Source organism: Pongo abelii, chromosome 15, assembly GCF_028885655.2.
Source record: "Pongo abelii isolate AG06213 chromosome 15, NHGRI_mPonAbe1-v2.0_pri, whole genome shotgun sequence".
NCBI lineage: Eukaryota > Metazoa > Chordata > Mammalia > Primates > Hominidae > Pongo > Pongo abelii.
The window spans coordinates 103,583,570-103,607,203 of record NC_072000.2 but is presented as its reverse complement, the minus strand read 5'-3'; the positions used below and the strand labels follow the sequence as shown (position 1 = coordinate 103,607,203).

The 23,634-nt window shown below is 49.5% G+C and overlaps 1 protein-coding gene across 4 annotated transcripts in view; it reads left to right on the top strand.

The window, feature by feature from the left end:
• BCL11B (BCL11 transcription factor B) overlaps window positions 1-20,700 on the top strand; it is a 102,159-nt gene extending 81,459 nt beyond the window's left edge. For all 4 annotated transcript variants that reach the window (XM_024232067.3, XM_024232065.3, XM_024232066.3 and 1 more), the window contains one exon: window positions 13,795-20,700. In XM_024232067.3, the coding sequence (XP_024087835.1) occupies window positions 13,795-15,839 (2,045 nt within the window). In that variant the 3' untranslated portion in view covers window positions 15,840-20,700. The remainder of the gene's footprint in view (window positions 1-13,794) is intronic.
• Window positions 20,701-23,634: the final 2,934 nt, after the last annotated feature.

The window sequence follows — 23,634 nt, the reverse complement described above, 5'->3', positions numbered from 1 at the left end:
AAAAGAGTGGAATCACAGGCCTTGAAAATTGGGACTGAATTCCCATTGTTAGATTTTACCCCCAAAGCATATTTTAAAAAGAAGTAACAGGATGACCCTAATTTGAGGGTGACCCCCTGTGTGGCCGAAGCGAGCAGTGGGAGTGGAGGTGGTGAGCTGTCTGTCACAGTCGCACCTGTAGGAGTTGGAATGGCCAGGTAGGTCAGACATCTGTACCTTCAAACAGTCGAGCAGTTTTTCTCTGAAATATTTCCCATGTCAAGCTTTAGAACAACTCTTCTTTCTAGAATTAGCTTACTGATAGCCTTATTGGTGAATGGATGCTTTTGAGAAATTTGCCAGTGGTTTTGGCAGTGTGTGTTGGAACTTTCTCAGTTTTACTGCCCTTCCTCCCTCCTTTCCTTCCTTCCTCTTCCCTCCTTCCCTTAGAGATTTTTTCCCCATTGTTAGGAATGGGACTTCACTAAACAAAACAAAACAAAACAAAGGCACAGGCAAGTGCCTTTTAAAAAAAATTATTTATTTATTTATTTATTTATTTATTTTTATTTGAGATGAAGTCTTGCTCCATTGCCCAGGCTGGAGTGCAATGGTGCCATCTCGGCTCACTGCAACCTCCACTTCCCGGGTTCAAGAGATTCTCCTGCCTCAGCCTCCCAGGTAGTGGGACTCCCAGGCATGGGACTACAGGCGCATGCCACCACGCCTGGCTAGTTTTTTTGTATTTTTAGTAGAGACGGGGTTTCACTGTATTAGCCAGGATGGTCTTGATCTCCTGACCTCGTGATTTGCCTGCTTTGGCCTCCCAAAGTGCTGGGCTTACAGGCGTGAGCCACCGCGCCTGGCTCAAGTGCCTTGTTTTAAAGACATATGCTGTAACTGTTTCTGTGAATCATGTCATGTGGCTTTAAATGTTGGCTCATTATTGGGACACCCAGTAGGGTCAGGTGCCAGGTGTCATTGCATCCATCAGCAAACCCTGTCTTTGGGAAATCTAGAATTGGATTGTCAGCAGGAGCTGTGCTGGGCTTCCTTGGAGTGCCTTGAGAGTGATTTCCCAGGCTCGGCCTACACCCCTGCTTCTGTGGGCCAGCCCAGCCAGCCTTGAGGTGCTCCTGCCACTTGGAATTCACAGAACTCCACCTCCCCTGGGCCTGGACCTCTAGGCTTCACATTCCCTAGTGCCCATAGTCCCCGATAAGGGTCATCTTGGGGGCCTCCTTGCTCCAGATGCTCCCACACAGTGTGGGCAGCAGTTTCCCAGCCCTTCTCATCCGCCGCTCTACCTCGTGCACTCCCCTCTGGCTTTGTCATCAGCCTCCTTCTGCCCCTTGGTGTGGATGACGCCTTTATCCTGCCCTCGTGGGGTGGGGGGCAGTCCTGGGAGAACCAATGGGCACAGCTGCTGGGGGCCACAGGCTGGAGCCAGCGTTGTGATTGGATCTAGCTGCTGACCCAGTAGCCCCCGTGCTGGGATGTTGGTGTCTGGAGAGGGCCATGTTAGGAGCGTGGGTGTAACTCCTTGTTGACATTAGTTTCTCTCCTGCACACTGTGTGTGTGTGTGGTTGTGCGTGTGTGCCCATGTGGACACACACATCCCCCTGCATTTTATTGTGAACTTGCATGTGTGTGTGCATGTAGTGTGCGTGCAGCTGTTCTCTTCCATAACCTCCCATGGTGGCATTCGGTGCATCTTAGAGTCCTCTGATGTTCTAGCGGCACCAACCAGGCAGCTCGGCTGCGCATCCGGGCACCCGGAAACTTCGGCACTGTCAGGCTGTGCCTGGCGAGATGACCACGTCCCGGCAGCCAGCAGCGGCTGGAGGAAGCTTGGCACTGTGGCAGAGGCAAAGCGCCGCAGAAGTGCCGCAGGTTTTTCATATGGAAATGTGAAATAATGGGGTGATTAAATAGAGCTGTATATTAAAGTACATCTGACATTAGAATTACCATAATGTGCTGTAGCCTTAGGCTGAGTACTTTATTTGCCATCTGCGTCGGCCCAAAATCCCCCGGGGAAGCGCTAAAATATTCTGAATAAACTCAGCTCGAGTTCTTATTGAGAGTAAAATACCATTTGTGGCACGTCGTATTGATTCGTCTTAATTGTGGTGCAGAAAAGAACATTCACTGGCTGATGACTTTTGTGCTCGGTGACAAGCTGGCTGGAGTTACTCTAGCACTGCAGTTGGTTAACCTGGGCCGGCAGAGGACTCGGCCAGGCGGGCACCTGGGCTCCAGCCGCGGGAGCCGCAGCGCCACTCCCCGCCCCAAGCCGATGGCACAGCTGGGGCTCCCCACCAGCCCCTGGCCCTCCTCCCGGGAGAGGGTTGGGGAGAAGGGAGCCCACTGGGGGGGCAGAGGAAATTCACACCCTGCCCCTCAGACCTCTCCCTATGGCCAGCCTCGTCCCTCCCCAGAAAGACGAACTGACCTGCTGGGGACAGAGAGGCCACGATTTCAGCCTCAGCCCCAGGCCCAGGCCCAGCCCCAGCCCCAGCCCCAGCCCCAGCCCCAGGCCAGCCCTTGGTTGGAGAGATGTATTCTGCATATCGAAGCAAACAAAACTAACAAAAGAAAGGAAAAGAAAAAAGAAGGAAAAGAGCCTATCCACCCGGGCAAACCCAAGCTTGGTTAGTTACTGGTTAGTGGTTGTGGGACTGGGTAATAGTCTCTGAACCCCACTGGGGGGAAATTACTTGCAAAATGCATTAAAGATAAAAGAAAACACTTGGTGATCCAAACAGTGTTCCCCCCATTCATAAGGTCCAGTTTTTTACCCTATAATTGCCTATCATTATACACAATTTAAATATTCAAACATTCTCCACAAACCCTGGGCTACCATGTTTTTATTACAAATTCAGAACAAGGGAATAACCTTTAACTTCAGAGACAAATGAGACAAATTTACAAGTGCATATCTGCTGTTTTCTTGTGCTTTATCAATCCCCGCGGACCGGAATACTTTTGCTCTAACGCCACTCAGAACAATATACATATATTACTACTTGTTTGTAGTGTGTCGGTAATGAGTCCCCTCTGCATTAGCTAACCTATATAACTCGGTGTCGAGGCTCTCCATAACGTCAATTATCTCCTTGGAGCTAAACGTACACTCCATTAAAATGAGATTTACTGCTCTGCCATACTTCTTGGGGTGGAATGTCGAGATTTTTTGTGGATTTAAGGAAAGGAAAGATGGAGGCTTGCCTGGTGAAGGAAGTCATGAATTATGGAGAGGGGAGACTTCCTGTCTCCAGGAGGAGGAGGAGGAAGGCCTGCATGGGGTGCTTCTGGGGAGACTGAGATCCCACATGTGAGTGAGAAACAGCTACACACTGGTCCCCGCTCACGCACCTGCAGCCAACTCCTGGCTTTTTTTTTTTTGCCTGTTTATCTCCTAATTCCCTCTTTATTTGTCCATTAAATGATAAGGATGGTTTGCTCTGTGCTTCTCTTTCACATTCTCTGCAAAATTCCTGTCCCCAGAGTTCTAGAATCCTTTCAGAAAACTCTCATGTTGGGCGGCGTGGGGGAACGTCACCATCAAAGTGAGCTCAGCTATCGGCCCACCAAAACCCACCAGAACAGTGTAGGCCCTTTTCAGGGAAGTTCACAGAAAGCAGATTTCAAGGGACTCTGACAACGCATTCTTTATTATTTCCAGTGGATTTCAGTGCCTTATCCAAAGGGGGGACCTCTAAAGACAACCTCTAGGAATGTGCTGTAGTTTTTCACGAATGCTGCAGGTGACTTGCCACGTGGAAAATTGCTCTGTGCGTCCTGCCCCGGCTCTTCCATCTTACTGACAAACACCACTGTTTTCACCCTGTGCCGTGATACCCCTGCGGCTGGCAATGTTGCTTTATTTTGGGGTTGGGTGGCTGTTTCCTGAGCCTGAAACTGCACACCTGGGCTAACCAAAGAATTGAACGGTTGAAACTGTTTTGGGAAATCTCGGGTGTGTGGTGCCTGCAGCCATAGTTCAGTTTTAATACTTCCCTGTTCCACCAACAGCCTGGACTGTCTTGTTTCTGAAGGTGGATTCACAGGCCTAGGGTATTCAGATGTGAGGCTTGCTGGAATCATTGAACTCCTGCCGGAGAGGGTAACATAGAAGCCACCTTCCTTGCTAGTGATCTTCATAGACTGGATTTTAAGTTTCATTCCTTTATATCTTATGGTTTCGCAGCTTGGGAAGGGTGGTCCTCTGAAGGGTTCACCTGCATCCTTTTGTTATATTGAGATTTTCCCTTATACTGAACAGTTCTTGACTTGAGTAGGCCTTGAGTGTGGGCTTGAAATTTTTCATGGACAAAATAGGAAAGTTTTCACTATGATGGGATTTACAGCAATGGAATTTGCTCTATATCCAGCTAAGTTTCTTGCGTGTTTTCAGAACCTCCCCCTTTTCAATTTCACCTTTAGTTCTTCCTTTCTTTGAGTCTGGAGTCCCACCTCCGCCTTTGGGCATGCAGTACCTCTGCCAGGCATGCGCTCTCCCTCCCTTCTCTGCATGATGCACTTTTTTTTGAGACGAAGTCTTGTTCTGTCACCCAGGCTGGAGTGCAGTGGTGTGACCTCGGCTCACTGCAACCTCCGCCTCCCAGGTTCAAGCAATTCTCCTGCCTCAGCCTCCCGAGTAGCTGGGACTACAGGCACCTGCCACCATGCCTGGCTAATTTTTGTATTTTTAGTAGAGATGGGGTTTCACCATGTTGGCCAGGCTGGTCTCCAACTCCTGGCCTCAGGTGATCTGCCCACCTTGGCCTCCTAAAGTGCTGGGATTACAGGTGTGAGCCACCACGCCCGTCCTCATCATGTAGTTTTGCTGCCTGCCTCCTCCCCAGGTGCTCAAAAGTCACTTGAGGTTTCTGCTTTGTCTGACAATTCTCTGTGTCTACAGTTTAACCCACTCCCACTCCCTGACCCCCACCTATGACCCTGAGGGAGGAAAGCAAGACTCACTGGCGTTTTTGTGCAAATCTGGCTGTCAAGGGGAATGCTGGGGCTCTTTGTTTGAGGGGTGTAGGCCCAGCTTCCTAGAATTTTTCTCAAAGCCTGAATTAAGTCCAGGCAGATGAAGCTGCACAGCTCACCTCTGCTGCAGGGGTCCCATGAGGGTAAGTGGACGGTCACCCAACACTATGGGGTGAGCGAGGTTTTCTCACTGTGTGCAGCCTTTCTTCTGGGCTGTTTCCTGCCCTCCAAGGCCTTCAGCTTGGCCTCCCGGGCTGGCTTGCTGGCAATCCCGGGTGCAGGCAGAATGACCGGACAGGGCTGGTTCAGGCTCCTTCCCAGGGCTGGTCACTGCAGGGTTTGCCATCCCTGTGTGAGGGGCAGCCAGTTGTGAGTCTGGACCCAGCACAGGCTCTGGGGTCAGATGGACCTGGGTGTGCATCTTGACTCTGCCATTTACCAGCCCTGTGACCTGGGGCCCCTCACTCAACTATGATGAGATTTAGTTTCTTTTCTCTAGAGAACCTGGGTTAAAACCTACTTTCCAAAGTGGCTGTGAGCATCCACCTGAGAGCAAAAGGCCAACATTGGCACGTGCAGGCTGTAGCCATGTTGAACACACCAAGGTCAAAGACAAAAGATGACAGTTCAGTATGGTGATCAGTATGAAGCAGATCTAAATACAATGCTGTGGAATGCTGAGGGGATTAGACTTGGGCTGGATCTGAAAAGATATTTTATGGGGAGAGAATAAACAGCAGGTATTCCAGGAAGCAGGAATGGTACCGGCAAGGGCATGGAGCTGTGAAAATGCTCTGCCCAAAGGGAGGCACCAAGAGGGCGAGTGGGCAGCACATGGGTGTGTGCAAAAGGCAAGCAGCAAGTCAGACCGGATCCCAAAGGCTGGGGTGCCTGATACATCGTCCTGGGTATCAGGGAGGCCCCACCAGCTCTGTGATTTGGGAAGATCTGTCCCTGGTTCTGGGGTGGGTGGTAGCAGAGGTGGTGGCATACTGTCTTGGTTCTGTGTGTAGTCCCCTGGGATTCTGGCATGCTTTGGTGGTTGGGATGCAGCCAGCTTCGGGGTGGGGGCAGTGCTGGGTGTGTTCTCTGCTGGGGAAGAGAGGCCCTTTGTTGAGAGTGCTGAGTGGAGCCCTGCTCTCTGGAGGGGGCCCGGTGTGGAGGGCGGCGTGTGGACTGTGGAGTTGGAGTGTCCTCCCAGGTCTAGTCCTTGTCTTGGTGGGACTTCAGGAACGCTGACCATGAGAAAACGCAGAGAAAGTTCCAAGTTCCGGTCTCTGTCACCTCCCATGTACCCAGTGCCTACCGTATGTGGGGTCCCTATTTAGGGTATTTTACCACGACGAGCCCTCATCCTACAGTGAACGACCCTGGAAGGCAGGTATTGTTTTCACTGTGTGGATGAGGACCCTGAAGCCCTGTGATGTCCAGCAACTTGGCCGAAGTGTCTGGGCTTTGAAGTGGGTCTGGAAGGAACATGGCTCATGCTGGCAGGAGGCTGAGAAGACTCCCGGTCTGTGGGACATCTCGGCCGCTGGCAGTCCTGAAGTGCAACTTTGCGTTAGTCACCATGTTGCAGGCTGGTGTCCAAGCAGTCCACAAGACCAGTGCAGTCCCTGTCCTCAAGGGAGTCCAGAAGATGAATTTTAAATAAATAATCTAAGGCCAATAATTTCTTCTTGAGCAACTTATCCAAGTTCTCTGGGCTTCCCTTATTTCTTCGGTCAGTGGTCACTGTGTGTGGAGTTAGGTGGGGTCTAAATGAGGTGATGTGGGTGGGAGGTCTGGCATCATGTGGGTTCTGAACCCCCAAGTTGAGTCAAACCCTTGAATTCTTCTCTCTCCCAGCACCCTGAACTTCTCCTAGCACCACTCATAATTTGCATTAAATAATGGAGTGGGTTACTGGGGGCTCCCTGTCTCCCCCTGGAGTGTGAGCTGCACCCTTAGCTACCAGCATAGTACCTAGCAGATGAAGGGGGCCCAGATCCTGTTTGTTCAGTGAATTAATGAAAGTCAGATGTAGACAAAGTTCTCAGCAGAACACACAGTGCTACCAAGCTTATTCAGCCCAATCTATTTTGATCCCACATTTACTGGATTTACACCTACTGAGATCCAGGGACGGCAAAGAGGTGCAGGCATGCTTTATTTGGCAATGACTGCCTGGAGCCTGGGGTTAAAGAGGAGTCCAAGGCCTGGAGGTAGAGTGCAGGGATGAACTGGCAATGTCTGCCACAGGCCTTGGTGTGGGGGCAGTGGCTTTCTTAGCTGGAGGCTGGCTCAGCACATTACCATCAGAGGAGACCATGTCTTATTGGTCATAGCACCATTGCTATTACCATCAGCACTTACACCCCTCAGTGGGCCACTTGCTTTGAAAGGTTTTTTTCTTCTAAATGGCATCTATTATTTTTGCCATGAGATAATCAGCATGATTTCATGGAGTTACTGCAATTCTAGCCAAAAGCAACACATCTTGACATTTTTGTTAGTACGTGGGCTGAAATGAAAGGTAAAATACTGAGGCCCAGGTAGCTAGCCCCATCCCTGCCCACAGTGTGTCTGCTGCTCTTCTGACCCAGCGTTTATCAGAACAGCGTAACAAGAGCACAGGCTTTACCGTCTGCAGCTGTGCAGCCCCAGGCGGATCCCCTATCTCTTCCCGTCCTCAGTTTCTTTATCTGTAAAATGGTCATCATGACGGTGGGTACTGCAGGGGTTATTGGAGCAGCATGTGAGGTCCTTGGTGTGCTTAGCTCAGGCCTAGCAGGTGGTAAGGATTTCATAAAGCTTTCTTGTTACCACTGTGAGTATTATTTCCCCAGTTCTGCCTTTGTCTTGGAGAGAGCTGAGGTTTCACGGAATGCATTTGGAACAGGCAGGGATGGTTATCAATTCTGCAGATGGCTGTGCCCAGGAATGATATAGACACAAAACTTATATAGACCCCTAAGGTGCCCAATTGACATCTCCTTTCTGACATGAAAGAGGATAGTTTTTAAATGAATGAGGAATCTACACATCTGAGGGATAACACTGATAATTACGATCATTTTGGAACTGTGGAGACGACATCTTTAGCAGATGGATTCTGTAGGCAGACTGAAACCAGCCATCTCCTTGGGTACCGGGTACCCTGAAGTCCGGAGCCGGGAAGGGAGCTGCCACAGGGGGCTCTGGGATCCGGCTTCCCATCCCTGGATTTGGCCACTTCGGTGTCTGCCTCACCAGGTCCCCAGAGACGTGTCACACCCAGCAGGCTCCCTTGCTCGCTCTGTGAAATGTCTCCCCTTCTCCTCTCCAGGGTCAAGGCCTGTGGTGGACCTGACCGGGTTCCATCCAAGCATCATCAGTGCCTTCCACTGGGAAGACACTCACAGTGTGGTGGGAGAACCTCCTTCGTGGCCATTTTCATTGTGAAACAGGCCCTGACGATAAATCCCTCAGGTGGTGCTGTGTGCTGAGGCGGGGCTGGAGCCCTGCTCAGGGGTCAGGAAGCCTGAGGAGGGGGGTGGCCTGCCCCTTTCTGGCCGTGCCACTTTGCTTCTCTGAGCGTCAGTTTGCTCACGTGCCAGCTGGGATGCAGTTTTCGCCTGGCCCCCCTTGAGGCCACAGTGAGCAAAGATGGTGTGAGTGAATGCATGGGAAATGCCACGCCTAGTGTAAAATGTTTTGCAACCTGTAAAGGGGCCCGTGAAGCCAGGACCCAGTTCTTACTTTAGCCCCCCAACCTCAGGATATCACCCCGGGCCCTGCTTGAGTCGAGAGGGTGTCTCCTTGCTGCTCCTTCTCAATAGCAGTGGGCCATTAAATCTCCCCCAGGCAGGAATGCCCTTCTCTTTGGTGTCACTTGGCCTTAGGAGGACCCCTATCATTTACGGCCTTTTCATTGGATAATAATTTCAATTAAAGGTGTGTTTTTTATTGAACATCTCTGATACCTTTATTGGTATTATTAGAGTAGCCAGCTTAATAAGGAGGAACAATTATTTAAATGCTCATAAAAAAGCCTAATGGCAGAGGGAGAGTCACATTTCATTGCAGGAGTCCAGCTGCATGTCGGTTCCCAAGCATTATAATAAAAAACGATGTTTCCTCAATGTTTGCAAGTTTCTGCTTCCCTAGAACCTCTAATGCATGAGGCAGGCTGCATTAAATGTCCTCCAGGGTTTCATTATTGCTGGAGTTATACTGAAAGTCATCCCTGAAACACCCATGGCCAGGTACAAGGATGGATAATAAAAAAACAAAACGTGCAAAACCCATCGTAATGCCTGCATAGCCATGTGCGATTTATAGGCTGTGCCCACATACAGGAGCTCATTCGGTCTCCCCAGCCCTCTCCGGAGCCAGGTATATTATTCCCATTCTACTGATGAGGAAGTCAAGCCTCAGAGAGGTTAAATGAATTGACTGAATTCCTCCTTCTGGGAACACCAAGGCAGAGGGGTATGGACGCACTGCTGTTGTCCAGGGTTCTCATGACCCAGGGTATTGCATTTGAGAAAGACGTCTCGGGGCTCTGTCTAGAGCCAGTGGAGCAAAGAAGATCCAGTGTGGGTTTCTGTCAATGGATACAGAAAATGTCTGAGAAAGGAAGAAGGATGGAAAGAAGCAAGGGAAGACGAGGCCCTGGGTCTGAGTCGCCAAGCGAGACTTAGTGAGCAAAGTGTAGCTGACGTTTCTAGGTCTGTAGGCCAGGTTTGATGTTGCTGGGTAAATCGCTTCTAAATAATCTAGGCCTTGACCTATCAGTGGGAATCTCAGCAGCCTGTCTGGGCTGCTAGCATAAAGTTGTCACCCCTCTCCACAGTGCAGCCTCCAGCTCACCTGTGGGCAGGTGGCCCTCAGTTCCTGGAGGGGGGTGACAGCCAGGAAACATCTGGTCCCGGGAAGGGGAGTGGGCCAGCCCCCAGTCAGAAGCAGCCTGCTCACCAGGGGTCTTTTGCTGCACTTAAAAATGAGCCGTCCGAGACTGCGTGCCATGTGTTTAAAATATTTAGCGAGTTTTCAAATAGAAAAATGTTCTGAGTGGCTCTTCAAAGACTTTCTGACATTGTTCCATTTCTAAAAGTGAGCAAGCCTCACGCTCAGGGCTACTTCTGGGCAAGAGATAACCATGGAGTAATAATAAGGAAATGAACATTTTATTAAAAAAAGAAGGGAGGGGGGACTGGAAAGAAAGCTGCCTAGGGTGGGCCTCTGAGGGCTGGGTGATTTTTAGGAGATCGGAAGGCTTCAGGTCCTGCACTGGAGGCGTCGCCTGAAGTGAAATCTTGCCATTGTGCAGCGGGAAGTATTGGAACCAAAGCAGTTAATGGACACAGGTCCAGTAAGAGCTTCCCAGGCAGGACAGGTGGCCCTGAAATCCAGCCTGATGAATAAACATCGCTCTTCTCACCTGATGGTGAATTATGGACAGGTAACGCCCTCCCTATGTTGCTCCAAGTTAGTTTTAGAAGCTTTTTTTTTTTTTTAGATAGATTCTCGTTCTGTCGCCCAGGCTGGAGTGCAGTGGTTCGATCTCAGCTCACTACCACTTCCGTCTCCCGGGTTCAAGCGATTCTCCTGCCTCAGCCTCCTGAGTAGCTGGGATTATAGGCATATGCCACCACACCCGGCTAATTTTTGTATTTTTAGCAGAGACGGGGTTTCATCATGTTGGCCAGGCTGGTCTTGAACTCCTGACCTCAAGTGATCCTCCCGCTTCGGCCTCCCAAAGTGCTGGGATTACAGGCGTGAGCCACCGTGCCCAGCCAGAAGCATTTAAAACAAACAAATAAGAAGTGGAAACACTTGAGCTCTTTAGCCCTTGTAGCTACCTGACTTCCAGTAACTGCCCTTTTGAGTTGAAAAACCTGTGACTTGGCCATTTCGGCTGTAGAGCCGCCTTCACTGCTGGCCTGCGTAGGAGCTCTGCATTTTCCTCTGATAGCCGTGTTCTTTCCTCACCAGCCACAGAACTTTCTAGAAAATCTGTGGCCACCCAGATCAAGAAACAGGAAGTGCTTTGGAGCACTTCCCAGGGAAACAAAGATGATGAAAAAGAGATTGGGGGAAGGGAGGTGGCCTGACTTGAAAACATGAGGAAACATGAGGAACTAAAGCGATGGAGAGCTGTGAATTGATTAATTAGAGTGGCTGAAGGGTGGTGCAGGGTACAGGAACGATCTTTAATTTGAAGATCTATAACCCTGCAGGAAGGGGCACTTCATTTGTGTTATTAGCTCCTGTGTCAGAAAAGGACGTTTATCTAGCTTCTTTTTTTTATTACTTATTTATTCTGCCTTGTTCCCAAAAAGGGTGTGAGGAGTCGTCTAAATATGGCTTCTGGCCAGCTCTCCTTTGAGGCTGTCTGAGCTAAGGCGTGCTGTTCCCCAAGTACAATCACTAATAAGTGCAGGACAGAAATGCTGCCCCCAGGGAAGCTGGGCATTTCCTCTGTTCGCTGAGAGTGCACAGAACAGGAGGGCTGTGGTGTTGGGGTGGCCTTACGGGGAGAATCACGGCCACCCAGGGCCTTGGGAAGGCATCCCTGCCCTATCTGAGGTGGGGAGGCTTCCCCTCAGAGGCTCCTTCATGGGAGAACTGAGTTACCTGAATGACTCAGATCTTCATTCAGTTACCTGAATGAAGAGAGGGAAATGACCCAGACACCCTGGAGAAAGAAGACAGCCTCAGAGGTGCTCCTTGAGCTGTTTTTAAAAGAGGGATGAGGCCTAACTTCAGAATTCCTTTTTCATTTCTGTCCTCCCTACCACCGTCTTCTCATCACCAAACACACAGAATAGGAGAGGAGAGGGAAAGAATCCCTATGTAATGCCAAACTCGTAACTGCATGGTTCGGTTTCTAGTGTTGGTGTCCTGAGCCAACTGGTTCTGAGGTCGCCGGGGGAGTCTCCACCCTGCCCCTTGGACAGCACGAAGCCTTCTGTGACGCTGCAGGCATGGGATGTCTTGGGGAGGTCCCGGCCCCTCAGAAACTGGCAAGCCCAGTTTCAGACAGAAGCACAGGCCACACTCAAGACTGAAGCCCTTGGATGGAATTTAGGGTATTTGGTCCCCGAGTCACTTGATTTTTAAAAGATGGTTTCCAAACGAAGGTTTATGTGCCTATAAACACTGCTAAGAGTGCAGCCTTCCAGAAACATAATTAGTGGGTGGAAAACAAAAATGCTGTCTGCCTAGGGTTTCAGAAGGCCTGTAATCGATTGGTGGAGAGGGTGAGACTGGGGACTGTTTTCTCCACTTCCCATGGCACCTTACCGATGTTGGGAAGGGTCATTCATTTGCGCGTTTGACTTCACCAGAGCTTGTGGCTCCTGTACTTCAGCATCTGCGTTAAAATCTTCCAGGTAGATGAAAGTTTGAAAAAACAAAAGGGATCTTTCAAGATCTCGCATGCCACGTCTTCTGCTGGATCTGAGCTGGGATTCTTGTTCCACTTGCTTCCCCAGCTAGTGAGTGTGATGCTGGAAGACGGGTCCTGTCTGCACCGTCTCTTATGCAGAGCATTAGGAGAGGTACATGCTGGAAAAGCGGCGAGCTTTACCCACAGGTGCAGGAGGGCACCTGCAGGATGGGTTCCGGAGGAAATGTTCAGCCTCCATTTTGTGACTGTCTCAGTGACGGACAAAGACCATGACGTTTTGGCTCCATACCACGAGTGTCCGCTACAAGTTGCTGCCCGTGTAACCACAGCCAGTTGCTAACACATCAGCATTTGCCACTGTTCATCCCGACTGCCCTGTCAGATGTGAGGATGTTCTTTCATTGCTTAGTATTCTGGCAGAGGACTTTGAAAGACTCATTTAGACCAGTGTGCCCCCGCCTTCCCTGGGGTCTGGAGGTGGAATTCCAGTGTTTGGGCATGTGTGTGAGGACACGGGGTGGGGGCAGCTGTCACAGTAGTAGCGGGTCTTCACAGCATGTTAAATTTCTTCTGTTCCTACGAATCCATATTCAGGTGTACAGTGCTTTCTGCACAGACGGTGGTGTAGGAAACATGAGAATCTCCTATAGCTAAAAATCCCAAATATTGCAGAGGTATTGCAGCTATTTCTCTTAAAAAAAAAAAAAAGGTTTGCAAGATAGTACAGTTTGATTTGTGTTTCTGTACAACTCCCTGGAATCAAATATTATCAGAATTGGTTGTTCTCAAAGGGGTGGGTGATCTTGCCCCCCTCCCTGGGAAGATTTGGCAAGGCCTGGAGACATTTTTGGTCCTCGCAACTGGGGGAGGTGGATGCTCCTGGCATCTATCTAGTGGGTGCAGGCAGAGGATGCTGCTAAACATCCTGCAATGCGCAGGATAGCCCCCACCGCCCAAAGAATTAGGATGTAAATGTCAGTAGTGCCTTGACTGAGAAGCCCTGGCCTAGATGGTTTCGGGTGTGGAGCATCCTGGAGGGTTGGGATTTGCCAGGGCTGTCACACAGTCCAGCCTCGACAGAATTCCTACTACTGGATCGTATTCTCACAAACACGATCTCCTGTGGCCTCGGAGGTAACGGGGATCAGAATCCCTTTCCTTTGGGGGAGCAAGGCGGGCCTTACACAATTGAAGTAAGTCGCTGGCGCTCGGGTGGCCAGGGCCGCCTGCCCACAGACCCTGCCTCTTCGGCCCCCCAGCCAGGAGGAGACAAGGCCGGGCCTGCTTGCAAGCGGCCCTGCAGCCCCTGTCAGGCAGGGCACTGGGATCCCGGATCAGCCCGGGCCGCGTCCCCCAGGCCAGTGGCCCTGCGGTGCCCGTGCCCCGCTGCCGCTTCTCACGCTGTCTCTGCCTTTCTGTCCGTGTGTTTCCCCAGGTAAAGATGAGCCTTCCAGCTACATTTGCACAACATGCAAGCAGCCCTTCAACAGCGCGTGGTTCCTGCTGCAGCACGCGCAGAACACGCACGGCTTCCGCATCTACCTGGAGCCCGGGCCGGCCAGCAGCTCGCTCACGCCGCGGCTCACCATCCCGCCGCCGCTCGGGCCGGAGGCCGTGGCGCAGTCCCCGCTCATGAATTTCCTGGGCGACAGCAACCCCTTCAATTTGCTGCGCATGACGGGTCCCATCCTGCGGGACCACCCGGGCTTCGGCGAGGGCCGCCTGCCGGGTACGCCGCCTCTCTTCAGCCCGCCGCCGCGCCACCACCTGGACCCGCACCGCCTCAGTGCCGAGGAGATGGGGCTCGTCGCCCAGCACCCCAGTGCCTTCGACCGAGTCATGCGCCTGAACCCCATGGCCATCGACTCGCCCGCCATGGACTTCTCGCGGCGGCTCCGCGAGCTGGCGGGCAACAGCTCCACGCCGCCGCCCGTATCCCCCGGCCGCGGCAACCCTATGCACCGGCTCCTGAACCCCTTCCAGCCCAGCCCCAAGTCCCCGTTCCTGAGCACGCCGCCGCTGCCGCCCATGCCCCCTGGCGGCACGCCGCCCCCGCAGCCGCCGGCCAAGAGCAAGTCGTGCGAGTTCTGCGGCAAGACCTTCAAGTTCCAGAGCAATCTCATCGTGCACCGGCGCAGTCACACGGGCGAGAAGCCCTACAAGTGCCAGCTGTGCGACCACGCGTGCTCGCAGGCCAGCAAGCTCAAGCGCCACATGAAGACGCACATGCACAAGGCCGGCTCGCTGGCAGGCCGCTCCGACGACGGGCTCTCGGCCGCCAGCTCCCCCGAGCCCGGCACCAGCGAGCTGGCGGGCGAGGGCCTCAAGGCGGCCGACGGCGACTTCCGCCACCACGAGAGCGACCCGTCGCTGGGCCACGAGCCGGAGGAGGAGGACGAGGAGGAGGAGGAAGAGGAGGAGGAGCTGCTGCTGGAGAACGAGAGCCGGCCCGAGTCGAGCTTCAGCATGGACTCGGAGCTGAGCCGCAACCGCGAGAACGGCGGTGGTGGGGTGGCCGGGGTCCCGGGCGCGGGGGGCGGCGCGGCCAAGGCGCTGGCTGACGAGAAGGCGCTGGTGCTGGGCAAGGTCATGGAGAACGTGGGCCTAGGCGCGCTGCCGCAGTACGGCGAGCTCCTGGCCGACAAGCAGAAGCGCGGCGCCTTCCTGAAGCGTGCGGCGGGCGGCGGGGACGCGGGCGACGACGACGATGCGGGCGGCTGCGGGGACGCGGGCGCGGGCGGCGCGGTCAACGGGCGCGGGGGCGGCTTCGCGCCAGGCACCGAGCCCTTCCCCGGGCTCTTCCCGCGCAAGCCCGCGCCGCTGCCCAGCCCCGGGCTCAACAGCGCCGCCAAGCGCATCAAGGTGGAGAAGGACCTGGAGCTGCCGCCCGCCGCGCTCATCCCGTCCGAGAACGTGTACTCGCAGTGGCTGGTGGGCTACGCGGCGTCGCGGCACTTCATGAAGGACCCCTTCCTGGGCTTCACGGACGCACGACAGTCGCCCTTCGCCACGTCGTCCGAGCACTCGTCCGAGAACGGCAGCCTGCGCTTCTCCACGCCGCCCGGGGACCTGCTGGACGGCGGCCTCTCGGGCCGCAGCGGCACGGCCAGCGGAGGCAGCACCCCGCACCTGGGCGGCCCGGGCCCGGGGCGGCCCAGCTCCAAGGAGGGCCGCCGCAGCGACACGTGCGAGTACTGCGGCAAGGTGTTCAAGAACTGCAGCAACCTGACGGTGCACCGGCGGAGCCACACCGGCGAGCGGCCTTACAAGTGCGAGCTGTGCAACTACGCGTGCGCGCAGAGCAGCAAGCTCACGCGCCACATGAAGACGCACGGGCAGATCGGCAAGGAGGTGTACCGCTGCGACATCTGCCAGATGCCCTTCAGCGTCTACAGCACCCTGGAGAAACACATGAAAAAGTGGCACGGCGAGCACTTGCTGACTAACGACGTCAAAATCGAGCAGGCCGAGAGGAGCTAAGCGCGCGCGGGCCCCGGCGCCCCGCACCTGTACAGTGGAACCGTTGCCAACAGAGAGAATGCTGACCTGACTTGCCTCCGTGTCACCGCCACCCCGCACCCCGCGTGTCCCCGGGGCCCAGGGGAGGCGGCACTCCAACCTAACCTGTGTCTGCGAAGTCCTATGGAAACCCGAGGGTTGATTAAGGCAGTACAAATTGTGGAGCCTTTTAACTGTGCAATAATTTCTGTATTTATTGGGTTTTGTAATTTTTTTGGCATGTGCAGGTACTTTTTATTATTATTTTTTCTGTTTGAATTCCTTTAAGAGATTTTGTTGGGTATCCATCCCTTCTTTATTTTTTTTTTTTAAACCCGGTAGTAGCCTGAGCAATGACTCGCAAGCAATGTTAGAGGGGAAGCATATCTTTTAAATTATAATTTGGGGGGAGGGGTGGTGCTGCTTTTTTGAAATTTAAGCTAAGCATGTGTAATTTCTTGTGAAGAAGCCAACACTCAAATGACTTTTAAAGTTGTTTACTTTTTCATTCCTTCCTTTTTTTGTCCTGAAATAAAAAGTGGCATGCAGTTTTTTTTTAATTATTTTTTTATTTTTTTTTGGTTTTTGTTTTTGGGGTGGGGGGTGTGGATGTACAGCGGATAACAATCTTTAAAGTCGTAGCACTTTGTTTCAGAATTGGAATGGAGATGTAGCACTCATGTCGTCCCGAGTCAAGCGGCCTTTTCTGTGTTGATTTCGGCTTTCATATTACATAAGGGAAACCTTGAGTGGTGGTGCTGGGGGAGGCACCCCACAGACTCGGCACCGCCAGAGATAGGGTTTTGGAGGGCTCCTCTGGGAAATGGCCCGACAGCATTCTGAGGTTGTGCACGACCAGCAGATACTATCCTGTTGGTGTGCCCTGGGGTGCCATGGCTGCTATTCGCTGTAGATTAGGCTACATAAAATGGGCTGAGGGTACCTTTTTGGGGAGATGGGGTGGCCCGCAGTGACACAGAAAGGAAGAAACTAGTGGTGTTCTTTTAGGCATTTTCTGGCTTGACGGCTTCTCTCTTTTTTTTTAATCACCCCCATCACATAAATCTCAAATCCTATGTTGCTACAAGGGATCATCGATCATTTTCCAAGCAGACGAATGCCCTAATTAATTGAAGTTAGTGTTCTCTCATTTAATGCACACTGATGATATTGTAGGGATGGGTGGGGTGGGGATCTTGCAAGTTTCTATTCTCTTTTACTGAAAAAGCAGGGGATGAGTTCCATCAGAAGGTGCCCAGCGCTACTTCCCAGGTTTTTTTTTTTTCTATCTCATTAGGTTGGAAGGTACTAGACATTGAACTGTTAAGATTAGACATTTGAATTCTGTTGACCCGCACTTTAAAGCTTTTGTTTGCATTTAAATTAAATGGCTTCTAAACAAGAAATTGCAGCATATTCTTCTCTTTGGCCCAGAGGTGGGTTAAACTGTAAGGGACAGCTGAGATTGAGTGTCAGTGTTGCTAAGCGTGGCATTCACAATACTGGCACTATAAAGAACAAAATAAAATAATAATTTATAGGACAGTTTTTCTACTGCCATTCAATTTGATGTGAGTGCCTTGAAAACTGATCTTCCTATTTGAGTCTCTTGAGACAAATGCAAAACTTTTTTTTTGAAATGAAAAGACTTTTTAAAAAAGTAAAACAAGAAAAGTACATTCTTTAGAAACTAACAAAGCCACATTTACTTTAAGTAAAAAAAAAAAAAATTCTGGTTGAAGATAGAGGATATGAAATGCCATAAGACCCAATCAAATGAAGAAATAAACCCAGCACAACCTTGGACATCCATTAGCTGAATTATCCTCAGCCCCTTTTGTTTTTGGGACAACGCTGCTTAGATATGGAGTGGAGGTGATTTACTGCTGAATTAAAACTCAAGTGACACAAGTTACAAGTCGATATCGTTGAATGAAAAGCAAAACAAAAACAATTCAGGAACAACGGCTAATTTTTTCTAAAGTTAAATTTAGTGCACTCTGTCTTAAAAATACGTTTACAGTATTGGGTACATACAAGGGTAAAAAAAAATTGTGTGTATGTGTGTTGGAGCGATCTTTTTTTTTCAAAGTTTGCTTAATAGGTTATACAAAAATGCCACAGTGGCCGCGTGTATATTGTTTTCTTTTGGTGACGGGGTTTTAGTATATATTATATATATTAAAATTTCTTGATTACTGTAAAAGTGGACCAGTATTTGTAATAATCGAGAATGCCTGGGCATTTTACAAAACAAGAAAAAAAAAATACCCTTTTCTTTTCCTTGAAAATGTTGCAGTAAAATTTAAATGGTGGGTCTATAAATTTGTTCTTGTCACAGTAACTGTAAAGTCGGAGTTTTAGTAAATTTTTTTCTGCCTTGGGTGTTGAATTTTTATTTCAAAAAAAATGTATAGAAACTTGTATTTGGGGATTCAAAGGGGATTGCTACACCATGTAGAAAAAGTATGTAGAAAAAAAGTGCTTAATATTGTTATTGCTTTGCAGAAAAAAAAATCACATTTCTGACCTGTACTTATTTTTCTCTTCCCGCCTCCCTCTGGAATGGATATATTGGTTGGTTCATATGATGTAGGCACTTGCTGTATTTTTACTGGAGCTCGTAATTTTTTAACTGTAAGCTTGTCCTTTTAAAGGGATTTAATGTACCTTTTTGTTAGTGAATTTGGAAATAAAAAGAAAAAAAAAACAAAAACAAACAGGCTGCCATAATATATTTTTTTAATTTGGCAGGATAAAATATTGCAAAAAAAAACAACATTTGTATGTTAAGTCCTATTGTACAGGAGAAAAAGGGTTGTTTGACAACCTTTAAGAAAAAGAAACAAAAGGAAGTAGTTAAATGCTTTGGTTCACAAATCATTTAGTTGTATATATATTTTTTGTCGGAATTGGCCTACACAGAGAACTGTTCGTGTTGGGCTTCTCTCTGAATGCCCTGAACCTTGCATCAAGGCTCCTTGGTGTGGCCACAGCAGACCGGATGGGAAATTATTTGTGTTGAGTGGAAAAAAATCAGTTTTTGTAAAGATGTCAGTAACATTCCACATCGTCCTCCCTTTCTCTAAGAGGCCACCTCTAAGATGTCAGATGTAGAGGAGAGAGAGCGAGAGAACATCTTCCTTCTCTGCCATCACTTCTGTGGCGGTCACCACCACCACCTCTCCCGCCCTTACCAGCAGAAAGCAATGCAAACTGAGCTGCTTTAGTCCTTGAGAAATTGTGAAACAAACACAAATATCATAAAAGGAGCTGGTGATTCAGCTGGGTCCAGGTGAAGTGACCTGCTGTTGAGACCGGTACAAATAGGATTTCAGGAAGGAGACTCCATCACAGCCAGGACCTTTCGTGCCATGGAGAGTGTTGGCCTCTTGTCTTTCTTCCCTGCTTTGCTGCTTTGCTCTCTGAAACCTACATTCCGTCAGTTTCCGATTGCGAGGGCCTGGGATGAATTTGGTGCCTTTCCATATCTCGTTCTCTCTCCTTCCCCTGCGTTTCCTCTCCATCCTTCATCCTCCATTGGTCCTTTTTTTTTTTTCATTTTTTATTTAATTTCTTTTCTTCCTATCTGTTCCTCCCCTAATCCTCTATTTTATTTTTATTTTTTGTAAAGCCAAGTAGCTTTAAGATAAAGTGATGGTCTTTTGGATGAGGGAATAATGCATTTTTAAATAAAATACCAATATCAGGAAGCCATTTTTTATTTCAGGAAATGTAAGAAACCATTATTTCAGGTTATGGAAGTACAACCAAGCATCCTTTTGGGCAATTCCTTACCAAATGCAGAAGCTTTTCTGTTCGATGCACTCTCCTCCTTGCCACTTACCTTTGCAAAGTTAAAAAAAAAGGGGGGAGGGAATGGGAGAGAAAGCTGAGATTTCAGTTTCCTACTGCAGTTTCCTACCTGCAGATCCAGGGGCTGCTGTTGCCTTTGGATGCCCCGCTGAGGTCCTAGAGTGCCTCCAGGGTGGTCCTCCTGTAGTCATAACAGCTAGCCAGTGCTCACCAGCTTACCAGATTGCCAGGACTAAGCCATCCCAAAGCACAAGCATTGTGTGTCTCTGTGACTGCAGAGAAGAGAGAATTTTGCTTCTGTTTTGTGTTTAAAAAACCAACACGGAAGCAGATGATCCCGAGAGAGAGGCCTCTAGCATGGGTGACCCAGTCGACCTCAGGCCGGTTTCCGCACTGCCACAACTTTGTTCAAAGTTGCCCCCAATTGGAACCCGCCACTTGCCATTAGAGGGTCTTTCATGGGGAGAGAAGGAGACTGAATTACTCTAAGCAAAATGTGAAAAGTAAGGAAATCAGCCTTTCATCCCGGTCCTAAGTAACCGTCAGCCGAAGGTCTCGTGGAACACAGGCAAACCCGTGATTTTGGTGCTCCTTGTAACTCAGCCCTGCAAAGCAAAGTCCCATTGATTTGAGTTGTTTGCATTTGTACTGGCAAGGCAAAATATTTTTATTACCTTTTCTATTACTTATTGTATGAGCTTTTGTTGTTTACTTGGAGGTTTTGTCTTTTACTACAAGTTTGGAACTATTTATTATTGCTTGGTATTTGTGCTCTGTTTAAGAAACAGGCACTTTTTTTTATTATGGATAAAATGTTGAGATGACAGGAGGTCATTTCAATATGGCTTAGTAAAATATTTATTGTTCCTTTATTCTCTGTACAAGATTTTGGGCCTCTTTTTTTCCTTAATGTCACAATGTTGAGTTCAGCATGTGTCTGCCATTTCATTTGTACGCTTGTTCAAAACCAAGTTTGTTCTGGTTTCAAGTTATAAAAATAAATTGGACATTTAACTTGATCTCCAAACCTTGTCCTTTTCTGTGTCTTTTAAAGGTGGGGGATGGACGGCTTATTTCCAAGGGCGAATTGAAGGTCTTTCTCCATTTTCTTCCTGACCCAAATCTTTAAGCCCATCGAGAGGATGACAGGAAATCACGGCATGAGAGCCGTATAGTTCTCTTAGCTCCTGTGCAGCAGTGTGATCTAGAACAGTGGTTCTCAGCCCAGTTGCACATGGGAATCTTCTGGGAGCTTTTAAAAATCTCAGGGCCCAGGAGACATCCCAGACCAATTCTGTCAGAATCTCTGGAGGCAGGTCCCAGTATCAGCATTTTTGAAAATGATCCAGGTGATTCTCCTATCCAACTGAGCTTGTGAACAAGTAGTTGAAAAGAAAATACACTTGGCTAGGAATGATTAGACTCAAGTTGAGCCTAATTCAGCTCCCATTTTCTCAATAGCCAGGGAGAGCTGTTGTGAGCCATGGGGGGGATCAAAATCCAGGGAGAAGTAGACCCTGCCCCAAGAGTCTAAATGACTCCGTGCCCTTGGGCAGGTCCCCTTGGTTTTTTCTTTTATAAAATAAGGTTGATGAATTTTGTTAAAACTCATTCACTGGGAGTGATCAAAATCAGGCCTTGCAGAATGAAGTAGCTTTAACTCGGTGTTTCCCAGTGCTGGGCCTGGAGCAGCCAACAAGATGGGGTGGAAGGAGGCAGGGCTGTTGGGTTCCAGTCACACTGAGGCATGAAGCCACCTTTGGTCTTCTCCATGTGAGCAAGAGAGAGGCAGAGTCCACCCCTGAGCATGAGGGAACAAAGGGCCCACTGGGTGTTTGACCATTCTTTTTCTATGTTTTCTGTTCTTAAAGGGACAAAGAACAACCTGCTTACACCACTTCTGCAAACTATCATTGGGCACTGATGTGAACCAGGTACCAAGAATTCAGGCAGCCCAAGAATCTTCATAAAGAGACTTTACAAGAATGAAAATACCAAGCCGTGCTTGCTAAGGTGATTTGTGGGCTCTCTGCTCACAGAGATGAGAAGAAAAAGAAGGGCAGCATGTTCTTCTATGTCCTGTCTTCACCCCACACAAGCCATTGTTCTTCCAAGGCCACTCGACAAGAAGTGGGGTTTGAACTCCAGCACCAGAAATGGAGCTGATGGTTATTTGGGACACTTGCCTTGCTTTCTAGGGCCTTAAGGAATAAGAATTCCTAGAGAGAAAATTCCCATTTCCATAGGTCCTGGGCTCCAAGTCTTTTCCCCAGTGGGCTTTAAAACACAGATATTTGAGTCTTTTTTTTTTTTTTTTTTTTGAGACAGGGTCTTGCTGTGTTGCCCAGGCTGGAGTACAATGGTGCAATTACAGCTCACTGCAGCCTCAACCTCCTGGGCTCAAGTAATCTTCCTGCTTCAACTTCTCGAAGTAGCTGGGACTACAGGTGTGTGCCAGTATGCCCACTAATTTTTTTCTATTTTTTTGTTTTTTGTAGAGATGAGGTCTCTATGTGTTGCCCAGGCTAATCTCAAACTCAACCTCCTGGCCTCAAGCAATCCTCCCACCATGCCTGGCCAAACCTTAATGTGTCTGTCTTTCCCAACCAGAAAACTAGGCAAATAGCAGAACTGAATGCTCAGTTACTTTCTGGCTGGAATACAGCAGGATATGCTCATCTCGGGGAGTTGGGGAACAAACCCCTAGGTTGAGTACCAAGAATTGCTTGGGAGGAGGGAGTTAACACTCATGAATACCTGTCATTCACACTTCTGGCCAAACTTGGTGATCACCCATGGAGCAAAGGAAAAGCTCACTTCAGTTCTCACCATTGTCCCGTCGGTAACCAGCTCTGTGACCTTAGGTCAGTCCCTTCCCTTTTCTGGACCTCAGTTTCCCCATCCGTAAAATGGAGAGTTAAGGTAGTTGGGAAGGAACCATTCTGCCTTTGGACCCTGATGAGAGTGCCACATGTGCACAGAGTCACAAGATTTGATGGGAAAGGTCATGTCAGAAATGTTTGCTGTTCAGGTTACAAAAATCAGGGTGAGGAGGATGGATTCTCAAGAACAGAAAATCCCATGTTACTGTTGGCTGTGACTTGGAGTCTGCAGCCACCGTGCAAGCCACAAGGTCCCCACGTTTTCCAAGCACTCCCAATTGTGGTTTGGGGCAATTAAAACTAAAAAACCTTCCTGTCTGCTTCGTTGATAAAACTAGATGAATAGGACTTGTTGGGTTTCTTTTTTAATGTTAATGTGATGGAAATATAGAATGAGTCTCACGTAACTTTTGAGCTAGGGAGGATAAAAATTCTCACTTTCTTGTGTGCAAATGAAGCCTTGGTCACTAATTGCCTGCCCTGCATAATCTTCACAACGGTTTTATGGGATCCTGGTTACAGACCATATAGGATGCCCCAAAGAAGTCAAAACAGGTTGAGCTTGGAAGTCGCTTTAATTCCCAAAGCAAAGACTGAGCCGATGTCAGGGCTGGGCACAGGGAGGTCTCTGGCCTGGTCTTTGTCCTCAAGGAGAGAGACATGTTATGAAACAGGACAGGGGAGTGTGGGCAGTGAGAGGGGCCGGGAAGACGGCATGACCAGCCAGCCTGGGAGAGAGAGGATTAGGGAAATTGTGCTTCTGCGTGAAAGATGAGTAAAGATTCACCAGGAAAATGAGGACCAGGGAGAGAGCAGTGGTCTCTCTTGCAGAGAATGCACATGGAGGTTGGAACAGCCCAGTTAAGCCCATAGAGATGCAGGATCCTAGAGCTGGCTGGGACCCTTAAAAGTCATTTACTATAATCCTATCTAACATAGAAACTGTATTAGTTTGTTTTCACACTGCCAGTAAAAACATACCTGAGACTGGGTAATTTATAAAGAAAAAGAGGTTTAATGAACTCACAGTTCCATGTGGCTTGGGAGGCCTCACAATCACGGTGGAAGGCAAAAGGCAC